Source organism: Microchirus variegatus (assembly GCF_963457635.1).
Source record: "Microchirus variegatus genome assembly, chromosome: 10".
NCBI classification, from domain to species: domain Eukaryota; kingdom Metazoa; phylum Chordata; class Actinopteri; order Pleuronectiformes; family Soleidae; genus Microchirus; species Microchirus variegatus.
In genome coordinates, this window is record NC_139811.1 from 5182416 (window position 1) to 5202473 (window position 20058).

Consider the following 20058-nt stretch of genomic DNA (forward strand, 5'->3'; position numbering starts at 1 on the left):
AAATACCACAAGTATCTCCCCACAGAGCTCCACGTTTATACTTTTTACACATTAAACACACTATTTAGATTAATTTTATATTAGTTTAACTATCCTATTTTCTTAATTTTCACAAATTGTGCCCCAAGCCCTGGAGCTCCACAGCGGGGACAACGACCACCACCTACCCACCTCCCTGGAGCCCCAGAGCAGATACAAAAAGCACCACATACACACACCCCCTGGAGCTCTGCTGTTATACTTTTTTCACCTTTTTTACACCTTTTTCACACTATTAACTAATCAAACCTTGTCAGATATCAAGGTTTCTTCCCTCTACTACTCACTTACTGTTTATTTGTAAAACTAACTAAACTAAATCTTAAAAATAAAATGTAAAAATGTATTATTTTTGTAAGTTTGTTTGTAAACATAACTAAACAAAAATCTGTCACGCCAGGGTGTTGTTGTCACGCCAGGGTGTTGTTGTCACGCCAGGGTGTTGGTCTCCGGGGCTGCAGCTGGGTACTATTGGATACTGCTCCCGAAAAAGCCGCCATCTTTACCGTGTTGTTGTTCCATGGTTTTCTACTGGGGACTAATCTCTTTCAAAATAAAAGTCTCTGGTTCTGCACAACAACAAAAGAGTGGTCCCTTTGTCCAGCTGGCCTCAGTCCATTCTGTCACGTACGGTTTGTCTGGCAGCATGCCAAGCATTCTGTAAAATAAAAATAATAATATTAATAAAAAGTCACAAAAAACTGAGCTAAATGCATTATAACATGGTTACAACTAAGCTTTGTTTCAGGCAGGGAACATCGGTTATTTCTGACACTTTAGAAATGAATTTGTATTTGACAATCACACAAAAAACCAAACAGGATAATCGAATTGTTATTTTAGCACTTCAAAAAAAACAACGTTTTATTTTTGTTTTGCTTTATATATGAAAATGGCGCTTTTATTCTGAAGAATTAAAGCGGAAGTCATTTCCTGTGCCGTTTCGTTGCCGGTGTTACCTTTCTACTATTTCCCCTGTTGGTCCTGACAGTTGTCATTTTGCCAGTGACGTGTGGTTTTTAACTGAATGTGTATGAAATGGCACTAAAGTTGGATGGAAAAAAGCCTCCGCTGCGAAGGACACGAGAGGATGGAAAGAATGACGATGACGCTGTCGGCGGGAAGAAGGACAGGACTGAAGTCAGACGGTACTGTAGGCTACTTAACTTTATGCTAAGTTAGCACTACGCTACGCTTATCTTAACTTTCGATACCTCACGTCCTTGGTAAGTTAGACACTTGAACTTAAACAGTTATAATTGATATGAATTGACTTTACACTCGTATCCACTTCCGTTATGGAATAGCCGAGATTTGTATGCGTTTTTTCATGCTAAAAATGTACATGTACAGTAGGAAAATCACAGAAAATAATCGTATGAATGAAGGCTGAGTCCCATTTAGCTTCCTCATTGTTAGGAAGCATGCTAAGCAGGCCCAGGTATAAATACATTGTTATTACTAATGTATGTAATTTTGGATTCATGCTGCTACAAATACATTTTTTTCATTCAAAGCTTTGTTAAAATAGTTTGATATTTGTGAATACAAAAATGTAGATTGGAGACAAACCAGAAATTTTTAGTTTTAGCTTAAGCTTTAGTTTTAATATATTTGTATCATTTGTTATTATTATTATTATTATTATTATTATTAAAAGGCTATATTTTACAAGTGCTCAAAAAATATCAGTCATTGAATTCTAAAGTCCTGTATGTGTCACTGTCCTGCATGTGTTTCCCAAAATTATCACACCAATTCATAATATACATTATGACAAGAGCAACTTGGTACATAACATGTTTGTGACACATTTTTCCACCATTTACATAGCAGTTAATGTTATTTTTAATGGGAAAATCATCCATTTCAATGATAAAAGAAACAAAATTGACATAAAAAAGTGTATCCGCTTGTTTAAAATCTACATACATTTCTACTTGTGTGTGATCAAAACAAATGACTCGGTATTAAACATTTCACCAGGGTGGAGTCTTGTTTGGATCAACCCATGGATTCGAACAGCGTCCATGAAGTCGTCAAGTATACACCATCAACGCTGCCAGGTAAGTAGATTATTGTAGATCAAACTACTTAATCCTTTAGGTAAAATCTGCCATAATCTAATTCAGAGCCGTGTCTTTCTTCTTCTACCAGCCAGTCACTATGATGGAGACACCACTGAGCCAATCGCCTGTGGTCTTCAGACTTTAGATGAGCTGTTGTCATGGAAACGCAGTGAGGCAAACCCTTTTAACGTGGCAGTGGTCCCTCTGGCACCTCGGGAGCCCCCTCTGGCCGACAGCACGCGTAGGACGTTGGTGTCTCACGACATGATGGGCGGCTACCTCGACGACAGGTATGAGAACGGACGTATTTATCTCTCGTGTTGGTTGATTCTCAGTTATTATAATAGATGATTTGGTTATCTTGTATCTGCATTTACAGGTTTCTCCAGGGGACAAGTTCAGAAGCTCCATACGCCTTCTACCACTGGCACGACATTGATATTTTCAACTATTTCACACACATCATGGTGACCATTCCTCCTGCTGTGTGGACCAATGCTGCACATAAACACGGAGTTGTTGTTATAGGTGAGTAAAAGACCTCGAAATAACAGTTTAGTAATCGTTTATATTAGATTATATAACTTAACATTGATTGTCCTGCTCTCCAGGGACTTTTATCACAGAGTGGAACGATGGAGCCACGGCGTGTGAGTCATTCCTGAAAGACGAGGAGTCGTATCGGACAGTTGCTGATAAACTTGTGCAGGTCAGCCATTATTATGGCTTTGATGGCTGGCTCATTAACATCGAGAATAAACTCAGTGTAAGTAACCCCAGTGCTCCTCGCTTTTCTGTATACTGTATACTTTATATACACTACTGTTCAAAAATTTGGGCTCACTTAGAAATGCCCTTATTTTTGAAGGAAATGCACTTTTCTTTCTATGAATATAACATTAAATTAATCAGAAAAACAATCTTTACATTGTTAATGTGGTAAACGACTATTCTAGCTGCAAACGTGTATAGAGGCCCATTTCCAGTGTTCTAATGGTACATTGTGTTTGCTAATGGCTTTAGAAGGCTATTGGATGATTAGAAAACCCTTGTGCAATGATGTTAGCACAGCTGAAAACAGTTTTGCTGGTTCTAAAAATCATTATTTCTAATCTTGTCAATGTCTTGACTATATTTTCTCTTCATTTTGCAACTCTTTTGATGAATAAAAGTCTGACTTTTAATGCAAAACACACAAAAATTGTATAGGTGACCCCAAACTTATAATATAATACGTAATATAATAATATAATATGTATTTCCCTCACTAGATAATGAATTCTTCTGACTGCGTCTAATGCTCATGCTAACAGAGCTAACCACAGCCAAGGCTGTTGTCTTTCCCCCCACATCATGACCATAACAATATAATAATTTCTTTATTGCACATGCTCTCTCTCTGCTTTGCAGGAGGTTGCGGTGAAGAACACGCCGTTGTTCCTGCGCTATCTGACGGACCAGATGCACGAGCGAGTGCCCGGCAGCGTGGTCGTGTGGTACGACAGTGTGGTGGAGAACGGACAGCTGAGTTGGCAGAACGAACTCAACCAGTCCAACAGGTAGAACTTCAGGACTTCGTCGCTAGTGTCCCGAATTTGTCGGTCCATTAGCAACTTAACATTTGGGCCATTTTTTCTAGGATGTTTTTTGACGCCTGTGATGGTTTTTTCACCAACTACAACTGGACAGAGGAACACCTGGAGAGGATCAAAGACTACAGCGGGCTCCGAGGCCGCAGCGCCGACGTCTACGTCGGGGTAGACGTGTTCGCCCGTGGCAACGTGGTGGGAGGGATGCTGGAAACCAACAAGGTACAAAGGCACTGTGACTTTTTAATAGTGCCGGGCACGGTGGTTAGCGGCGTCAACGCTAATGCACGTTTCCATGACGACTAACCGGAAAAAGATGCGCGCGACGTCGCGTTACGTGCTGTGGCACTGTTTATCCGTTAGCTGCGTTAGCTCCCTTTAGCGCCGTTAGCGCACCTACAGTCGAACTGGAGCCGTCCCGATTGTTAAGTAACGCTAAACTTTAAAAACAGAGGAACACATACGCAGTACACAGGTACGCTAATTATTTGTATCGCTGCTCCTTACCTTTAATCTAGTTCGACTCTAGGCGCGCTAATGGCGCTAAAGGAGCTAACTGGTAAATGGTCCATGGACTCCGGTGCCGCGGCACGTAAACATGACGTCACCGTTCGTCTTTTTCCGGTCAGTCGTCATGGTTATTGGTCATTGTTAGAATATTGCTGACTGTCCGTGTCTTCTTGTTCCGCTGTTGTCTTTCAGGCTCTTGCCGTCATTCGGAAGCACGACTTCTCCGTAGCCATCTTCGCTCCAGGCTGGGTGTACGAGAGCCACGAGGACAAGACTGAATTTCGCAAGAATCAGGACACGTGAGAGCGAGCGATGAAATTTACTCTGCTTGCGTTAAAAGGCACACACACACACGTGTAGTGATTATTGTGTCAAAATCAAAAAAATAACAGGATTCAGGTAAATGGATCGAGATGAGGATGTTCCCTTCACTTCCTTCCTGCAGGTTCTGGGCTCTTCTCTCAGACTACCTGTACATCCACCGTCCAACGTCGCCGCTTCCCTTCATTTCCTCCTTCTGCCAAGGCTTTGGGAAGAGCCTCTACTGGAGAGGACAGGTAATGAATTTTCAGGAGTGAAGCAGGTTAATTTTTGCCTCTTCTGCTTCTACTGTTTATTTTAGAACAGAAGTTTATTATTTTATTACATTTTTGAAATTAATTTATATTTGTTTTGTTTTAATTTTTTTTATATGTTTAAAAATATATATATTTAAATTGTTATTTATATGTGTTTATTTTTTATTTTATTTTTTTATTTAATTTAATTGAATTTTGTAATATAATTTAAAAATATATATTTTTTATTTTTATTCAATTGTATTCTTAATTTTAATTTTTAAAATATTTTTTTATATTATTTATTAAAAAAAAGAAAACATAATAATAATAATACTAATAATAAAAGAACAGAAGGTTAAAGTCTCCATAGCTTTACCCACTGTGTCTCAGACACACCTACTTTTGCTCCAGGCACACATTGTGTTTTGTTGTGGTACAGCAGTTTCACTCGTGTGCGTTTGATTATCACTGTCTCTTGCAGCACGAGACGCAGAGAAGCTGGTTCAACCTGTCCGCTCAGGAGATTCAGCCCCTGTATTATCACACAGAGCTGGAGGGCCAGGGCTGGCTGAGGAGCCGCGGCTGCCCGCAGGACGCCTGGAACGGCGGCTGCTCGCTGCTGCTCGAAGGCCTCATCCCCGTCTCTCACACGTCTCAAGTTTCTGCCAAGTGTGTGTGTTTTCACGTAGAAGAGTTGTTAAGTGAACCAACAGCACCAGCTTTTCCCCAAACACGTTTTTATCTTTTGTCGGTCAGGATCTTCTCCCTCCACGTTCCCCTGCCACCAAAGATCCTGGTGAGCCTCATCTATAAGCCGTCTGAGGGGATCAGTGTCTCTCTGGAGCTCAAGACCACAGACGCCACTCTCTGCACGAGCGAAGACGGGAAGCAAGGAAGCAAGGGATTCCAACGTGAGTTTCTGACACTGTCTCGCACATGGCAGTAATCACGTTCTAAAAAAAATCATTATTTTTTTGTGATGTTCACAGTTGCCAGTGTGCATCCTAAGGTTTTAGACAGTGGACACCAGCTGGCGGACCAGTTCTCTCAGCTTTGTGGCATCTTGAATCCAGACGGTTGGACTGTCAGGTAAAACACAGAGGCAGAAACGGCAAACTTAAAATGAGCAGATTCGACTGTGACGTGGAGTTTTCTCTCTTCTTTGTCGCAGGTGTCTGCAGCTGGAGCTCCGAGGCTGCACTCTCAGAGAGGTTTGTGTCAGCATCCAGAGGAAGGGAGAGGCTCAGGACACGGCGTTCACCTGCAGGGTGGGAGAGATCATGGTGAGACAGAGGCTATCGGTTGTTATGCTGCCAGAAAATACACTACCTCTCGAAAGTTTGGGCTCTTAGAAATGTCCTTATTTTTTAAGGGAAAGCCCTTTTTTTCAATGAATATAGCACATTTTGAGAAAGAAATTACAATTTTGATAAAGAAAAAAACTTTTGAGAAATTAAAATTTTGATAAAGAAATTAAGATTTTGAGAAAAAAATTAAACTTTTGAGAAACAAAATTTAAATTTTGAGAAAATTTTTTTTACATTTTGAGAAAAACATTTTTACATTTTGAGAATTTTTTTTTAAAATTTTGAGAAAAAAAATCTGATTTTTAATCTAAAATTATCAAAGTTTTGATAAATGAAAATTATCAAAAAAAATATCAAATTTAAAAAAAAAAAAAATAATCCATCCATCCATCCATTATCTACCGCTTTATCCTCCACCAGAGGGTCACGGGGGGGTGCTGTGCCGATCTCAGCAGACATTGGGCGATAGGCGGGGTACACCCTGGACAGTTCGCCAGTCCATCACAGGGCCACATAGAGACAAACAACCAATCACTCACACACTCACACCTACGGTCAATTTTTGAGTGACCAATTCACCTAATCCCCATATCGCATGTTTTTGGACTGTGGGAGGAAGCCGGAGAACCCGGAGGAAACCCACGCACACACGGGGAGAACATGCAAACTCCTTGTAGAAAGGCCCTTGTTCCGAAGTTGTTCCAAACGGGGCTCGAACCCAGGAACCCGGGTCTTCTTGCTGCAAAGGCAAGAGTGCTAACCACTACACCAACCGTGGGCCCAAAAAAAAAAAAAAAATCAAATTTTGTAAAGAAAAATATCAAATTTTGAAAAAAAGAATTAATCTTGAAAAAAAAATTTTTTTTGAAAGAAAAAAAATCAAATTTTGAAAAAAACCCAACAAATTTTGAAAAAAAAAAATCAAATTTTGAAAAAATAAGATAAGAATTTCTTTTTATTATTAATTTAAAAAAAATGTCCTTACATACTTTTGAATGGTAGTGTATATGACAGGGTTCCTGGGTTACTCCTTGTAGGACATCCAGGGAACCTGTCATGTATCTGTCTTTACTCCATGTGTCTCTTGTTCTTTCTCAACAAGCTCCTGGATGCAGCCAGTCTTCACGTTCCCTCTGAGGTGGTGAAGGGCTTGTGCATTTACGACGTGGTGTGGCTGCGCGGCGCCGCTCACTCGACCGAGTCCACCTCATCGGGCCTGCACCTCAACGCCACTCTGCGCTGGGATTATCCCACGGAGCTGGTGCGCCACTTCAGGGTGTACTGGCGACGGTTGAGGGGACCCAATCCACGAGTGCCTCCAGGTCCGCTGGCTCTGCTGGGACGGGCGTATTCTAATCTGTACAGGGTCACGGAGCTGGTCGTGCCAGAGCCGGCCGGTTTGCTGGAGCTGGTGGTGGAGCCGGTGATCAGGAAGGGCTTCCTGGTGCCAGAGAGCCAGTGGGGACGAAGGAGCTTCAGCTACACGGGGGACGTCACAGAGTGACTTTACATAAATGCTGAGAACCTAAAATTCCTGTTCCCCTCAACCAAATGCTGTTGTTGAAACTTTTTCACTGCCTGTTTCTGAAACAATAGAACTGTGCTCGTTAGTTGTTTAAATCAGACAAACAACAATAACCAGGCCTGACATTTACATCGACTGATAGAGGCAACATTATTGTAGTGTACACTACCGTTCAAAAGTTTGGGCTCATTTTCCATTAAAAGTCACAGTTTTATTCATCAAAAGAGTTGCAAAATGAATATAACATGTTGTCAAGACAATGACAAGATTAGAAATAATGATTTTTATTCAAAATAATAATTTTGTCCATTTGGTTTACCACATTATCAATGTATAGAGTGTATTTCTGATTCATTTAATGGTATAGTCATTGAAAAAAAGTGCTTTTCCTTCAAAAATAAGGACATTTCTAAGTGAGCCCAAACTTTTGAACAGTAGTGTATGTCTCTGATACTTGATGATTTACAGGTGGGTCATGCTAACTTTTCTTCCCATCACCATATTACCTCAAACAGTGACCAGTATATGTGATGTCTGGTCATTGCCTTGGTCTGACCCCAGAACACTGAAGTTGTTTTCTTTAATCAGGCCCTTAAATAACCAAATATATGATATATTATTTTAAAGTTACTATTAAAACTACAATTTTGGACTTGCTTATAAAAAAATAATGATTTTACTTTTGTCTGAATGTTATTTTCTGTAATTGTTTATGTAAAGAAAAAGCAAAGGTCTCATACAAGTGATCACCAGTGTGTGGGCCTTGCTCCCCCTGGTGGCTTGTGCAGGTACTGCAGGTGGGTTATACAAATAAATGGAATGATTATGAGTTATCAGTTTTGTAACGAAGCTTCCATCTATATCATGAATAAAGTCAACACACACGTTAAATAAATGGGAGTTATATTTACTGTACCAATTTTAAAATGTATATAGTATAGATATTCTTTACTTTATAATCAATTTTCTCAACTGAAATTCTCTTAAAATCATATTACATTTTGGAGGACATAAGTGCAAATGTTTTCTGCCTGTTGATTAAATCAATATTGTCAATAAAAAGATGACTAAGAAGATTTCTCAACAATTCAAATCAAAGATTTCAAAATAAGAGGAGCGCCGCCTGCTGGTGACACAAAGACCACAAACGGAGGTTACCAGCTGACTGAGAAATCACCTTTATTTGGATTGATTAGATCAGACGGGTACAAAAAAAGATGCAAAAAAAGGAGGCTTATTACTAAAAACTGTCCAATTCAAGTAAGAAAATAGTCCTTTAAATACCGAACGTGACTGAGGTTTACATTTGACGAGGATCACCCGTGACCGTTTCTCTGTTCTCTGGTCGCGACGCAGGATTGTGTCGTCTAAAGGAGCAATGTGTAAAAGAAACGGTTGTGTGGGTTTTCAGCACAAAATGGGATTTATCCTGTGTTTAAACTTCAAACTGAACAGTTCAAGTTTGCCGTTAGGTTGAATTATGCAGAGTTAAGGGTGCACAAACTATTAAAAAGGTTGTTTCCATAACAAAATGTCATGTAATGGCATCCGACTCAATGTGTATGTTTATATACAAAAGCTGAATAATGTTCCAAAAAACGAAAAACACACACAGTAGAACTACCAGTAGTTGTTTAAAAATAAGAAGAACATGTGGAACAGGAGGTCTTTTCATGCAGCAGAGAAGTCAAACGAAAATCTTACTGAGGAACAACCACTGTGGTCTCGTTTCAGCCACACACACGGGCTGATTTAAAGGTTTATACACCAGGACTGAGGAATATACACGCATATGTGTGCGTGTATATGTATGTATATATTGTTTTTAAAAACAACAACCATGCCTTCTCCCCTACAGACGAGTTACAGAACAAATGTACAAGAGCCTCCTCCTCACAGTAGCACATGTCCACTCAGGACGAGAGGGAAACTAGTTAGTTAGCTAGTTTTGTTTCGCTTCGAGCCTTTTGAGACGGGAAAGCGTCTGCCTTTTCCTTTGTCACACATGTATGTTTAACTTTTGTTTTGAGTGTGTTTAAAGGGACAGTTCAGTCAGGGACAGAGAATATGTGCATCCTCATAAACCACTCTCATTCATCATGAAATGACTCTCACGTTAATCAATAATGAGAATAACGGTCAGTTACAGCAAACTGTGACAAATGGCGTTATTACTACCGATGCTGAGAATGTGTGTGTGTGTGTGTGTGTGAGCAGCCAGTAGAGTTATTGCCGACTTCACGTATCTCAGGCTAAAAATATAATATGAACGGTACAATATTAACTCTCGCTCGCAGATTTCTGTTGAAACTATTTTAAAAGGAGACTTTATAGACAGTTGAAACAAGTTCCCTCTCAGTTGGTCCAGACACATGAAGCTAGATATGGTGTTTTAAATTACATGTATGTTATTAGCTCTTCGTTGACCTTTTACTAAACAGACTCTCAACCATACACTGCTGCTGCTGCTGCTTCTCCCTCTGAGGCCCAGTTCAGACGTGGCATTAAACATCTCCAAGTGGTCGCACGGCATCACAGTCGCTGCCGTTTACAGACTTTTTACGATACACGCAACAAACCCTGATAACGTGGTTGGTAATTGTAGACGTGAAACTATAGAATAGAAAAAGAAGCTAGTATTCAGAGGGAAACACTGGAGGCCTGGATGTAATACTTAATTAAATATTTTAAAGTTAAGGTATGGTGGAAAGACACCGACTGTTGCCGAGCTAAAGCCATTTTGATCTGTGACGCAAAATGCCAAATACTAACAAGCTCTAAGGGGCCATTTCGCCACCTAGTGTAGCATCATTAGCACATTAGCTTGACTGATCTGTGCACCGAAACTGTATCTGCACTCGTGTCTTCGGTGATGCCCCTACAAACGTGTGTCATTTTGTGTTCCCACGGTTTCCTGTTGGTCAAATGATGACGGACACATCCTGTCAATGACTTCCTGTTTCTACAGATGTGGAACACCAGGTCTGAACTGGACTTCGCTCTCACAGCAACGTCTTCTTACATGTCATACTGTTGGCTGCTTTGGTTTGAGGGCAGTAGTGGCGGTGGAGGAGGGGCGGCTGCTTCTTCCGAGGCAGGCGGAGGAAGAGGAGGAGGCGGCGCTGTGGACCCGTTAGAGTTAGCAGGACTGGGGTTAGCTTCCTGCGCCGCTGGAGGCTCTGGGGCCGCTACGGCGGGGCTGCCGTCTGCGGGTGGAGGCGGCATGCTGTTGCTGTTGTCGTCACTGGGGATGCTGCTGCCACTGCTGCTGCTGGGGGTGCTGCTCTCCCTGGGAGGCTCCGGGGGAGGGGTCGCTTTATCAGAAGCGGACGAGGGAGGTTCAGACGGAGGAGGTGGAGTGGGATGAGGTTCGGAGGAGGGTTCAGCGGGCGCTGCTTTATCTGAAGAAAGAAGGAGAATTCTTACACCTATACGATTTTTCAAAAGGAGAGTAAACACTAACAAACACAATTTGTAAATAAAAAATATTGTTATTTAAACAATGTATTAACCAAGAAAATATCCACAGATGAGTGAGTTTTAAAACACATCTTAAAACCCATTTTTACTCTGTAGTCCATTATGAGACTTCGTTTTTTATCTTTTTACAGTTTTATTGTATGACCTGTATATTATTGTTTGTTCTTAAGTCACACGTTTGTATGTTTTATATATCTCTGATGGACAGCACTTTGTTTCAGCTGTTTTTGTTTTTACAGTACTTTATAAATAAAGTTGGATTGGATTGAGTTATGACAATAATCCATTAGTTGTGGCCCTAGTTAGCATCAGAGCTAATCAATAATAATAATGATGATGTGACTCATTCACACGCATGCACCACCAGCTTCAACCCATACCATGACTTCCTTTCACCCTGACCTTCAAAATAAGAGCCACTGGCTTCAGCTACAACTTCCTACATATAAAAAAAAGGTTTAATATCTTGGAGTTCTTCTTCATGCATTATCATCACAGTACCTGTTGCTCCAGGTGGGGGCATGTCCTCCTCCTTGGTCCCTGAGGTGGGGTTAGCCGCGTTTGTAGCATTAGCATTCTGCTCTGCAGCTTTGTTAGCAGCAGCAGCCTCCTCCTCCTGCTGCTGTTGTTGTTGTTGTTGTTGCTGCTGCGCCTGCTGAGCGGCTTTCTCCGCCTGCTCTGCCGCCTCACGCTCCCTCTCCTCTGCCCGGCGTCTGGCCGCCTCTTCAGCAGCAGCCATCTCGGCGGCGAGCTTCTCCATGTCCACCTCGACCTTCTGGCTGCACAGCTGGAGAAACATTAACATACGGTTTGAAAAAGAGAATCCAGGTTTTTTTCTGAAACCACTGAGGGTTGACAATTTTTTTATGGGTCGGTTGTGTTCAATGACCATTATACAAAAAGGTTATTTCTATGTAAATGGTCTATGTAAAAAGGTCGTACCCGTTTGAGTTCAGAGTTGAAGGAGTCCGTCGTCTCCAGGAAGCGCCTTTTCTTGTCTTGGTGGCGATCCTCGATCTGCAGAAGCTCCGCCTCCAGTTTCCTCTGAAATTGACAACAAATACAAGGTGATGCACGCGTCACGTTAACACGAAGGGTTCCTTTCAGCTCACGCGTCACGACAGACTTACCTGGTGAACCATAAGAGACTGGACCTGCCTCTTGAGGACCTGCATGCGCGCTGTGGTGACCACTGAGCGCACGTCGGGCACCACAAACTCACTGAGGATGTCGCTGATGAGCCGGTGGTTCCTCTGGAAGCGAGCGGCTGCCGTGTGCTTCACTGAGAAACCATCGTCGTAGTCTGGACAGAGGAGAGTGAGAGTTAACTTCTTCCCTCATGGTGGTCACTTAAGTTACTTATACGTGCTCTAAAATGCATTTTAAGCTCACCATCAGGGTCTTCAGCAGGCTGAATGCTCATATATGGATCGCCTTTGTCTAAACGGCTCTGCCGCTGCCTGCTCTCTTCCTCCATGGCGGCTTCAGCGCGGTTCTTAGCGTTGACGTACGCCAGGTAGGTTGGAGAGTTATGGTAGGCCTTCAGAGAGTCATTATACTCAATCTGAGAGAAGAGAGAAAAAGAAAACGACAAGCTGAGCAACATGATACCACGACTGGCTGTACTTACACTACAGTTCAAAAGTTTGGGCTCACTTAGAAATGTCCTTATTTTTGAAGGAAAGGCACTTTTTTCCCAATGAATATAACATTAAATGAATCAGAAATACACTCTATATTTGTTAATGTGGTAAATGACTATTCTAGCTGCAAACGTCTGGTTTTTAATATGTACATAGGTGTATAGAGGCCCATTTCCAGTGTTCTGGTGGTACATTGTGGTTGCTAATGGTTGTTTGAAGGCTATTGGATGATTAGAAAACCCTTGTGCAATGATGTTAGAGCAGCTGAAAACAGTTTTGCTGGTTCTTTTGATGAACAAAATTACATTTAAATGAAAATTGTATAGGTGACCACAAACTTTTGACATGAGATTGTAATTAACCCAACAAAAGGCTCTAATTATGGCATTAAAATATCTACTTTACAAGAACGTGGCGGACTCACCTTCTCTGCCTCGTACTCGTTCAGGTAGTCCTGCTTCTCCTCGTCGGTCAGGTCCCGCCACATTCCTCCGATGATTTTGCCGATCTCCCACAGCTTCAGGTCCGGGTTGGAGGCCTTCACCTGGTCCCATACCTTTGCACGTCGCACGCAAACGCAAGACGCGAACCATGTGCACGAGCAGAGGCGTCACACACACACGCACACACAAGCGCGCACACACACACACAAAATACATGGTCATTGCGGGTCTAGTGCTGTGAATAAAGTTACTACAAGGTTACTACAAGACGGTGGAGGAAATGAAGGTGGGGAAAAGGTGAAAGAATGTTATCTAGTGGACAGGATTATTAACTAGTAAAATCTTAACCATTGCAAAAAGCAGGAATGTAGAGAATGAAAGACTTCTAAAGAGAGAGTTTTATGTCAGAATGAATGTTAATAGTAGACTTTATGTTGAAGCAGAATTATGGGTGCAACACCAGCGATGCTTGGAAGACGGGGAGGAAAATAAAGGTGCAGGAGCAGATCATGCTAGCACATGCTTGTTATTTTCTTTTTTTTTAGTGCTGACAAACAGTGGAGGCTACTGTAAGATATCGGGACAACAGAGTGGAAAGTCTCCACTAGATGGCTGAGGTGGTGGTGAGGCGTCATGGCTTGGCTGTCTCCCACCCTCAAACCGCTGCACCTTTTCAGGGAATGGGAGGACAAGCAGTAAAAGCAGACACCGTGGATGGGTGTCTTACCTTCCTGCTTACCTTCCGGCTGTACCGCATGTAAGGCATCAGTGGCTTGTCTGGTGGCTTGGGAGGTTTTGGAACTGTGATGCCTGTGGAGTTCTGCAGCAAGGGGGGGGGGAGCAAAGGGAGAGAAGTGTGAGTGTGGATATGGAAAGAAACAAATAAAAGGCAGTTTCAGAGAGAGAAATATATAAATCAACACCGATCTGATCATGGCGTACATGACAATTCACTACATGCAAGTTGCCCTGAATGCTTTCTTAAAACCAGATAAAAGTATTAAATCATGCATGTCGACCCATTTACATGCATGTTTACATGAATCACTTTTAGCAACCAAAACTAAAAATGGCTTGAACTCAGGCTGGCCGATAAAAATTAACCGCAAAAATTATTATAAACAACAAAAACCAAGCACAAAAAACATAAGTTTGGTGGAAATGTGAAGATGAGCGGCCATGAAGGGAGGAGTCAAACAGCTGCACAACAAGAGGACACTTTGGCACAGAGATGTCACAACATCTGCGATTGGGATATAGCTTTGATAGAGGGATACTCACTGGAATGATCATAATCACAACATTGGCTGACAAATATAAAGACACACATCAACATTACCACGATCACACCATCACAGTATGAAGTGTGAAGGGCCCTAACTTGCAAGCATGCAATCACGCCCCCCCCTCCATGTGGTAGTTAGAAAGTCAAATCTCAGCAGCAGCTCACATCCATGTTCTTGGCCACTTCACCGTGTGAGTAAAACTCAAAAACACAGGAACATAGCAAGTGGAATTTTAATGACATAAGAATGATTGGAAAACAAGATTTTGTAAAATGCCAGAGACTAAAATCAATATGTTGATTTGAAAATAAAATATTGTCCCCAGTGGAATTTTGTAATCCACGAACAATGAGGGTTAAACGTTGTTTCTCATCTGATAAACATCGCAACCTTATTTCTGCCCTCAAATAATAGCACTGAATTGAAACTGAAAAATATTGATGAACATTTTTTTTTTAGTAACAGTAATGAAGACAATAGCCATTTCAGTGAATCTGAGAAACACCACCAAATGAAGTCGGTTTTTCCAGAGAACTTGAATAATACCTAATAAAATAATTGTCATATAAAACCCTATTTAAGCTTCCTCGAAACTCCCCTTTCAACTTTAATCGCCTACTTTCCACTGCCATTTCCCCTGTAACCTACAACAATAATACTAATCCTACTCTGATTCCATTGATAAGAGCAATAAAATAACCCCCATAAATATGAGACTTTACAAACACTGATGACTTTCCAGGTTTTTACTCATAACTGTGTATTCACTCCATGACATTTTCTTTCCCACCCTCCATCCCTCTCACCCTAAAACCCCACACCCTTTTCCCTCCCTCCATCAATTCATTACCCTGCCGGAGCCTCCGGTGCTCCCTCCCAGGCGGAGGTTGTTGTAGGCCAGATGGCTGTAAGGGTTGTAGCCCACAAACCCAGGGGTGGAAGGCAATTGCTGATGGAAGACAAATGAGACAAAACACGAATGAGAAATGGCTCACAAACAGGGGGAAGAGGGATTAACAGAAATAAGTGAAACAGGGGGGGAAACGTGAAAATATATGCTGGATTTTCTTTCGCCCGTTTGTTTCCATGAGATCATCATGCAAGCCAAAAAAAGAAAGAAAATAAAGAAAAACAACTGTGCAGCAGGCTAGTATTCTGAATGAGCACACGTGTGAATGTTGTGTGTAAACCAGGACCTTGCAAAAGGCTCCAGTTGCATTATTTAATCATGTTAGTGTACCGGTGCACCTTACACCATAATGTGCTGAATGTAAGGAAATGAATCCTACAAACTAATCATGCTGATTCCTTTTCTGCATGCAAGTGTACTCATATTCAAAGTGCTAAACTTTATCATGACACTCCATACTCCATTTGTGCAACTTCTGTCCTTCAGGGAAACAAACCAAAGAATTATAAATAAGTGGGTAACGAGTGAAAGATAGCAACAACGACAGATAAAGATAATCATTTCATTATAACAGATAATGGGGGAAAAAAGGACCAAGAGTTTATTAAAATTAACTAATGTGGGCCATGGCCACAAAGACTGGAAATGAGCTCTTCATACTTACTGGTGTTGGGGCTGGGGGAGGGGGAGGGGCATAGGATGGCCGTTCTGCACAAGAAAGAAAAAATGTAAACATCAGTTGGCTATTACGGTTAGCGATTTCTTCTTTTCACAGTTTGAGGGTAATATCTGAGAAATTAGAAGGACAAAAACAGATTTGCACTGCTCCATTTGATCATTGAATATTGACAGTTTCACGATCTATATTTTTGACATTTCTCTGTCTGTTAGGATGATAAATGTGCTGCTGCATCATTTGCCCAGGATCCTCTTGATGTTATCAATGGTGACGTAAAGGTAAAACAAATAATGATAGAAAACACTGGTTCACAAGAGAAGATGCTGCCTATGCGACAGAGAAAATGGCCTTTTCTTCTATGGCCTCATTCAGGTTAGAGCTTTGAATTAAAGTATAGGATAATAGTTTACCATTCCCTTGCAACAAATATAGTCAATGCATTATTGAGACTTCCATCAATCAATTAGTAATATGAAGCATATTATAGTCACCGCATTTAAAAAGAGTGTACTTACTTGACATCGTGGCTGCAGACTCGTCAAGAGCGCATCAATCTATTCTCATATTGTTTTACCTAAACATGAAACAAATGTATTTATATTCATTATTATTCAACCACAAACAAATTAGTTGGCACAAAGGAAGTAAAAAATAACCCAGTAAAAGACCCAGCAATTGACTGAATATTCATTAATGACAACAACGGCAGACGGGGCCTAAAAGCTAGCTTACCCGGCCTGGCCTATTAGCCAAACCTGCTAACACAAAAAGACCGTTAAGCCCACAATAATGCTGTTACTATAATTTCGTAAACATGTTTCTATGACTTTATTGCAGGAAAAAAAGCGCACTTGGACACACCGCGAGTTCCAACGTACGCGTGTATGTGTAAGTGTTTGAATTAGCCTCGCTGTTGAAGCTACACTAAACGGACAAGGACCAGTTCAAGCTAGCTTCATTCAACATGAATTTAGCGACTCTTGCGAGCTACATCTATCAAAGGAATGCATTCGAGTGATTTTACACCAAATCCCAAACAAATCTAAATTAACTTTTCATTGAAATTATCATGAAATCAATGTAAATGTACTCACTCAACGGTCCTTTGTTCCCTGTGTTGGGGCCGCTTCATCCGCCTTTCTTGCGCAGACCGGAAAGCGTTGTGTTTTCCGGCGGAAGCTACACTTTCAGAATAAAATAATAAAATAAAAGCATAATATAACAAATTAATAAATACATTAGAGGGATTTCCAGTTTAAATAAATAGAGAAAAATTCAGTGTTATTATTATTGCTATGTATTATTCTGTCGAGATAGTCTTCACATCAGAGCAGTAGTAAAATAATAGTATATAAATCTTTTTCTAGAGATAGATTAGTAGGACTTCGTTTAAGAGGCCTAATAATCTGTATAGCTTTTAAAGATACCTTTAAAGATATAGATCCTGGGCCTTCAATCAAATCACACAGGGCAAGGCAGTCTCATAAGGCCTAATAAAAGGTTAATCCACCAAATGAAAGTTACAGCACAGAGATGAGTTTAAAGTTTGAATTTAAATGCATTTGTAGAGTCAGACATTTTATACAGACACTTAAGTGTTTGTACTGAAACACACCACAAGATAAAATACACAATTAATGCCATTCCTCACAACTGTGACATTAATTTGTCTAATTTCCGAGGTGGAGCAGGTTTTACGTCAATCTTTACCCTTGCAACTGCGACTTCAAATCTAAAAGAAAGGTAAGGACGCGGTCATACTTCCTTTGTCCTGTTTTAACTGGCTTGAAATGAATTGTCAATGTAGAAAAACCCAAAAACATTTCAACACAGCTCTTGCATCATCACCTTGATTAAAAAAAGGTGTGTGTGTGTGTGAAGAAAATGCTTTGCAAATAACAGGAAGTTTTTGTAGTTTCGGCAGTTTGAGCGTGCTATGCTCTTGCCAGTTATTGCTAGCATGACTCATGCTAACTTGTCCTGTGGTTGCTGCCTTATTTTTGTTGTGCATTTCCTTGTTTATTGTTGTGTCTAGTTTCACTTTGTCTTCCCGGATTAGCCACACCTGTAACTTGTTTGAACTGTGATTCAAACCGGTGACCTTCTTGCTGTGAGGCAACAGCGCTAGCCACTAAACCGCTGTGTCCCCCACGATATCTTGTCTGTTTTAAGTCAGTGTTCCAGTTTTGTGTGGCTAGTTTTCTCTATCTATCTATCTATCTATCTATCTATCTATCTATCTATCTATCTATCTATCTATCTATCTATCTATCTATCTATCTATCTATCTATCTATCTATCTATCTATCTATCTATCTTTTAGCTAGCGAGTTATCTATCTATCTATCTATCTATCTATCTATCTATCTATCTATCTATCTATCTATCTATCTATCTATCTATCTATCTATCTATCTATCTATCTATCTATCTATCTATCTATCTATCTTTTAGCTAGCGAGTTATCTATCTATCTATCTATCTATCTATCTATCTATCTATCTATCTATCTATCTATCTATCTATCTATCTATCTATCTATCTATCTTTTAGCTAGCGAGTTATCTATCTATCTATCTATCTATCTATCTATCTATCTATCTATCTATCTATCTATCTATCTATCTATCTATCTATCTATCTATCTATCTATCTATCTTTTAGCTAGTAAGCTTTCTATCTTTTAGCTAGCGAGTTATCTATCTATCTATCTATCTATCTATCTATCTATCTATCTATCTATCTATCTATCTATCTATCTATCTATCTATCTATCTTTTAGCTAGCGAGTTATCTATCTATCTATCTATCTATCTATCTATCTATCTATCTATCTATCTATCTATCTATCTATCTATCTATCTATCTATCTATCTATCTATCTATCTTTTAGCTAGTAAGCTTTCTATCTTTTAGCTAGCGAGTTATCTATCTATCTATCTATCTATCTATCTATCTATCTATCTATCTATCTATCTATCTATCTATCTATCTATCTTTTAGCTAGTAAGCTTTCTATCTTTTAGCTAGCGAGTTATCTATCTATCTATCTATCTATCTATCTATCTATCTATCTATCTATCTATCTATCTATCTATCTATCTATCTATCTATAACAGGGGTCACCAACGTGGTGCCCGCGGGCACCTGGTAGCCCGCAGGCAGCCAATACGGTGCCCGCGGGCTCACTTCACTTCACCTCACTTGCATGTATCCATATGATCACTCAGTAAAATATCTTTGATATTGTTTATAAAAACTGGTAATCGTTAGGAGTAAGCACTGGAATGAATGTGTATGCAGTTGAATGCATAATATTAATCATTTAAATGGTAAACAAACAAAAAAATATTATATGGTAGCCCTCCATATTATTTTTTACCCTTAAGGTAGCTCTCTGTCTCAAAAAGGTTGGTGACCCCTGATCTATAATGTCAAATGACATTATAAATATTAGTAACTCACCCTCAATCAGCATTGAAACATTCACATTTGTGTTTAATTTAAAAGCCTTTTCTTGTAACACCCAATGAATTTGTTTAAACTTCTATATAATATAGTCAGTATAGTTATAGTTAAATAAGGTTGTGAAATGGAAAGTAATGGGAATTTCCCCAGTTAATTACAATAGGTCTCACATGTGATATAATTAAATGCCAAGGACAGGTGGAGTGTCATTCTTCTGGTTAAACATTCTTTAGTCTTGACGTTCACACGCACACACGCACACACACACACGCACGCACACACACACACACACACACACACACGCACACGCACGCACACACACACACACACACACTGCAGAGGGAGCACAGTAACATGTGTGATCTTCAGTGCCCAATATGAAACCCATTATGTACGTTATAAAACGTGATTAGTATTCCTATTGTGTGTATGTGTTTGTGGGTGTGTACAATTACTGTAAAGTGGCATCCAACTTGTTGTGGCATCAAAGAGTTTCCTGGAGAAATCACGGTCAAACAGGTTTGACCGTGGATTTGGTCCCGATAAATAA

The 20058-nt window shown here is 40.3% G+C and overlaps 2 protein-coding genes across 3 annotated transcripts; one reads left to right on the forward strand and one right to left on the reverse strand.

Moving 5' to 3' along the window:
* Positions 1-1227: 1227 nt before the first annotated feature.
* engase (endo-beta-N-acetylglucosaminidase) lies at positions 1228-7737 on the forward strand. Its single transcript, XM_083895793.1, has 14 exons — positions 1228-1265; positions 2026-2105; positions 2197-2398; positions 2488-2636; positions 2720-2874; positions 3519-3667; positions 3748-3919; positions 4400-4506; positions 4653-4764; positions 5249-5436; positions 5524-5678; positions 5757-5856; positions 5939-6050; positions 7177-7737. Exons 2-14 carry the CDS (start codon positions 2051-2053, stop codon positions 7576-7578), a joined length of 2058 nt encoding a protein of 685 aa, XP_083751919.1. The 5' UTR covers positions 1228-1265; positions 2026-2050; the 3' UTR covers positions 7579-7737.
* A 1139-nt stretch (positions 7738-8876) lies between these two features.
* Positions 8877-17186, reverse strand: LOC310932459 (SWI/SNF-related matrix-associated actin-dependent regulator of chromatin subfamily E member 1-like). Of its 2 annotated transcripts, none has more exons than XM_083895784.1 (11): positions 17135-17186; positions 16556-16614; positions 16026-16069; positions 15302-15400; positions 13905-13985; positions 13147-13278; positions 12472-12643; positions 12210-12382; positions 12022-12123; positions 11581-11866; positions 8877-11000 (listed from the first exon to the last, which is right to left on the reverse strand). In XM_083895784.1, exons 2-11 carry the CDS (start codon positions 16560-16562, stop codon positions 10618-10620), a joined length of 1479 nt encoding a protein of 492 aa, XP_083751910.1. In that variant the 5' UTR covers positions 16563-16614; positions 17135-17186; the 3' UTR covers positions 8877-10617. The 2 variants fall into 2 exon arrangements, with proteins under 2 accessions (XP_083751910.1, XP_083751909.1); XM_083895783.1 differs by having other exon boundaries at positions 13893-13985.
* Between the last annotated feature and the right edge of the window lie 2872 nt (positions 17187-20058).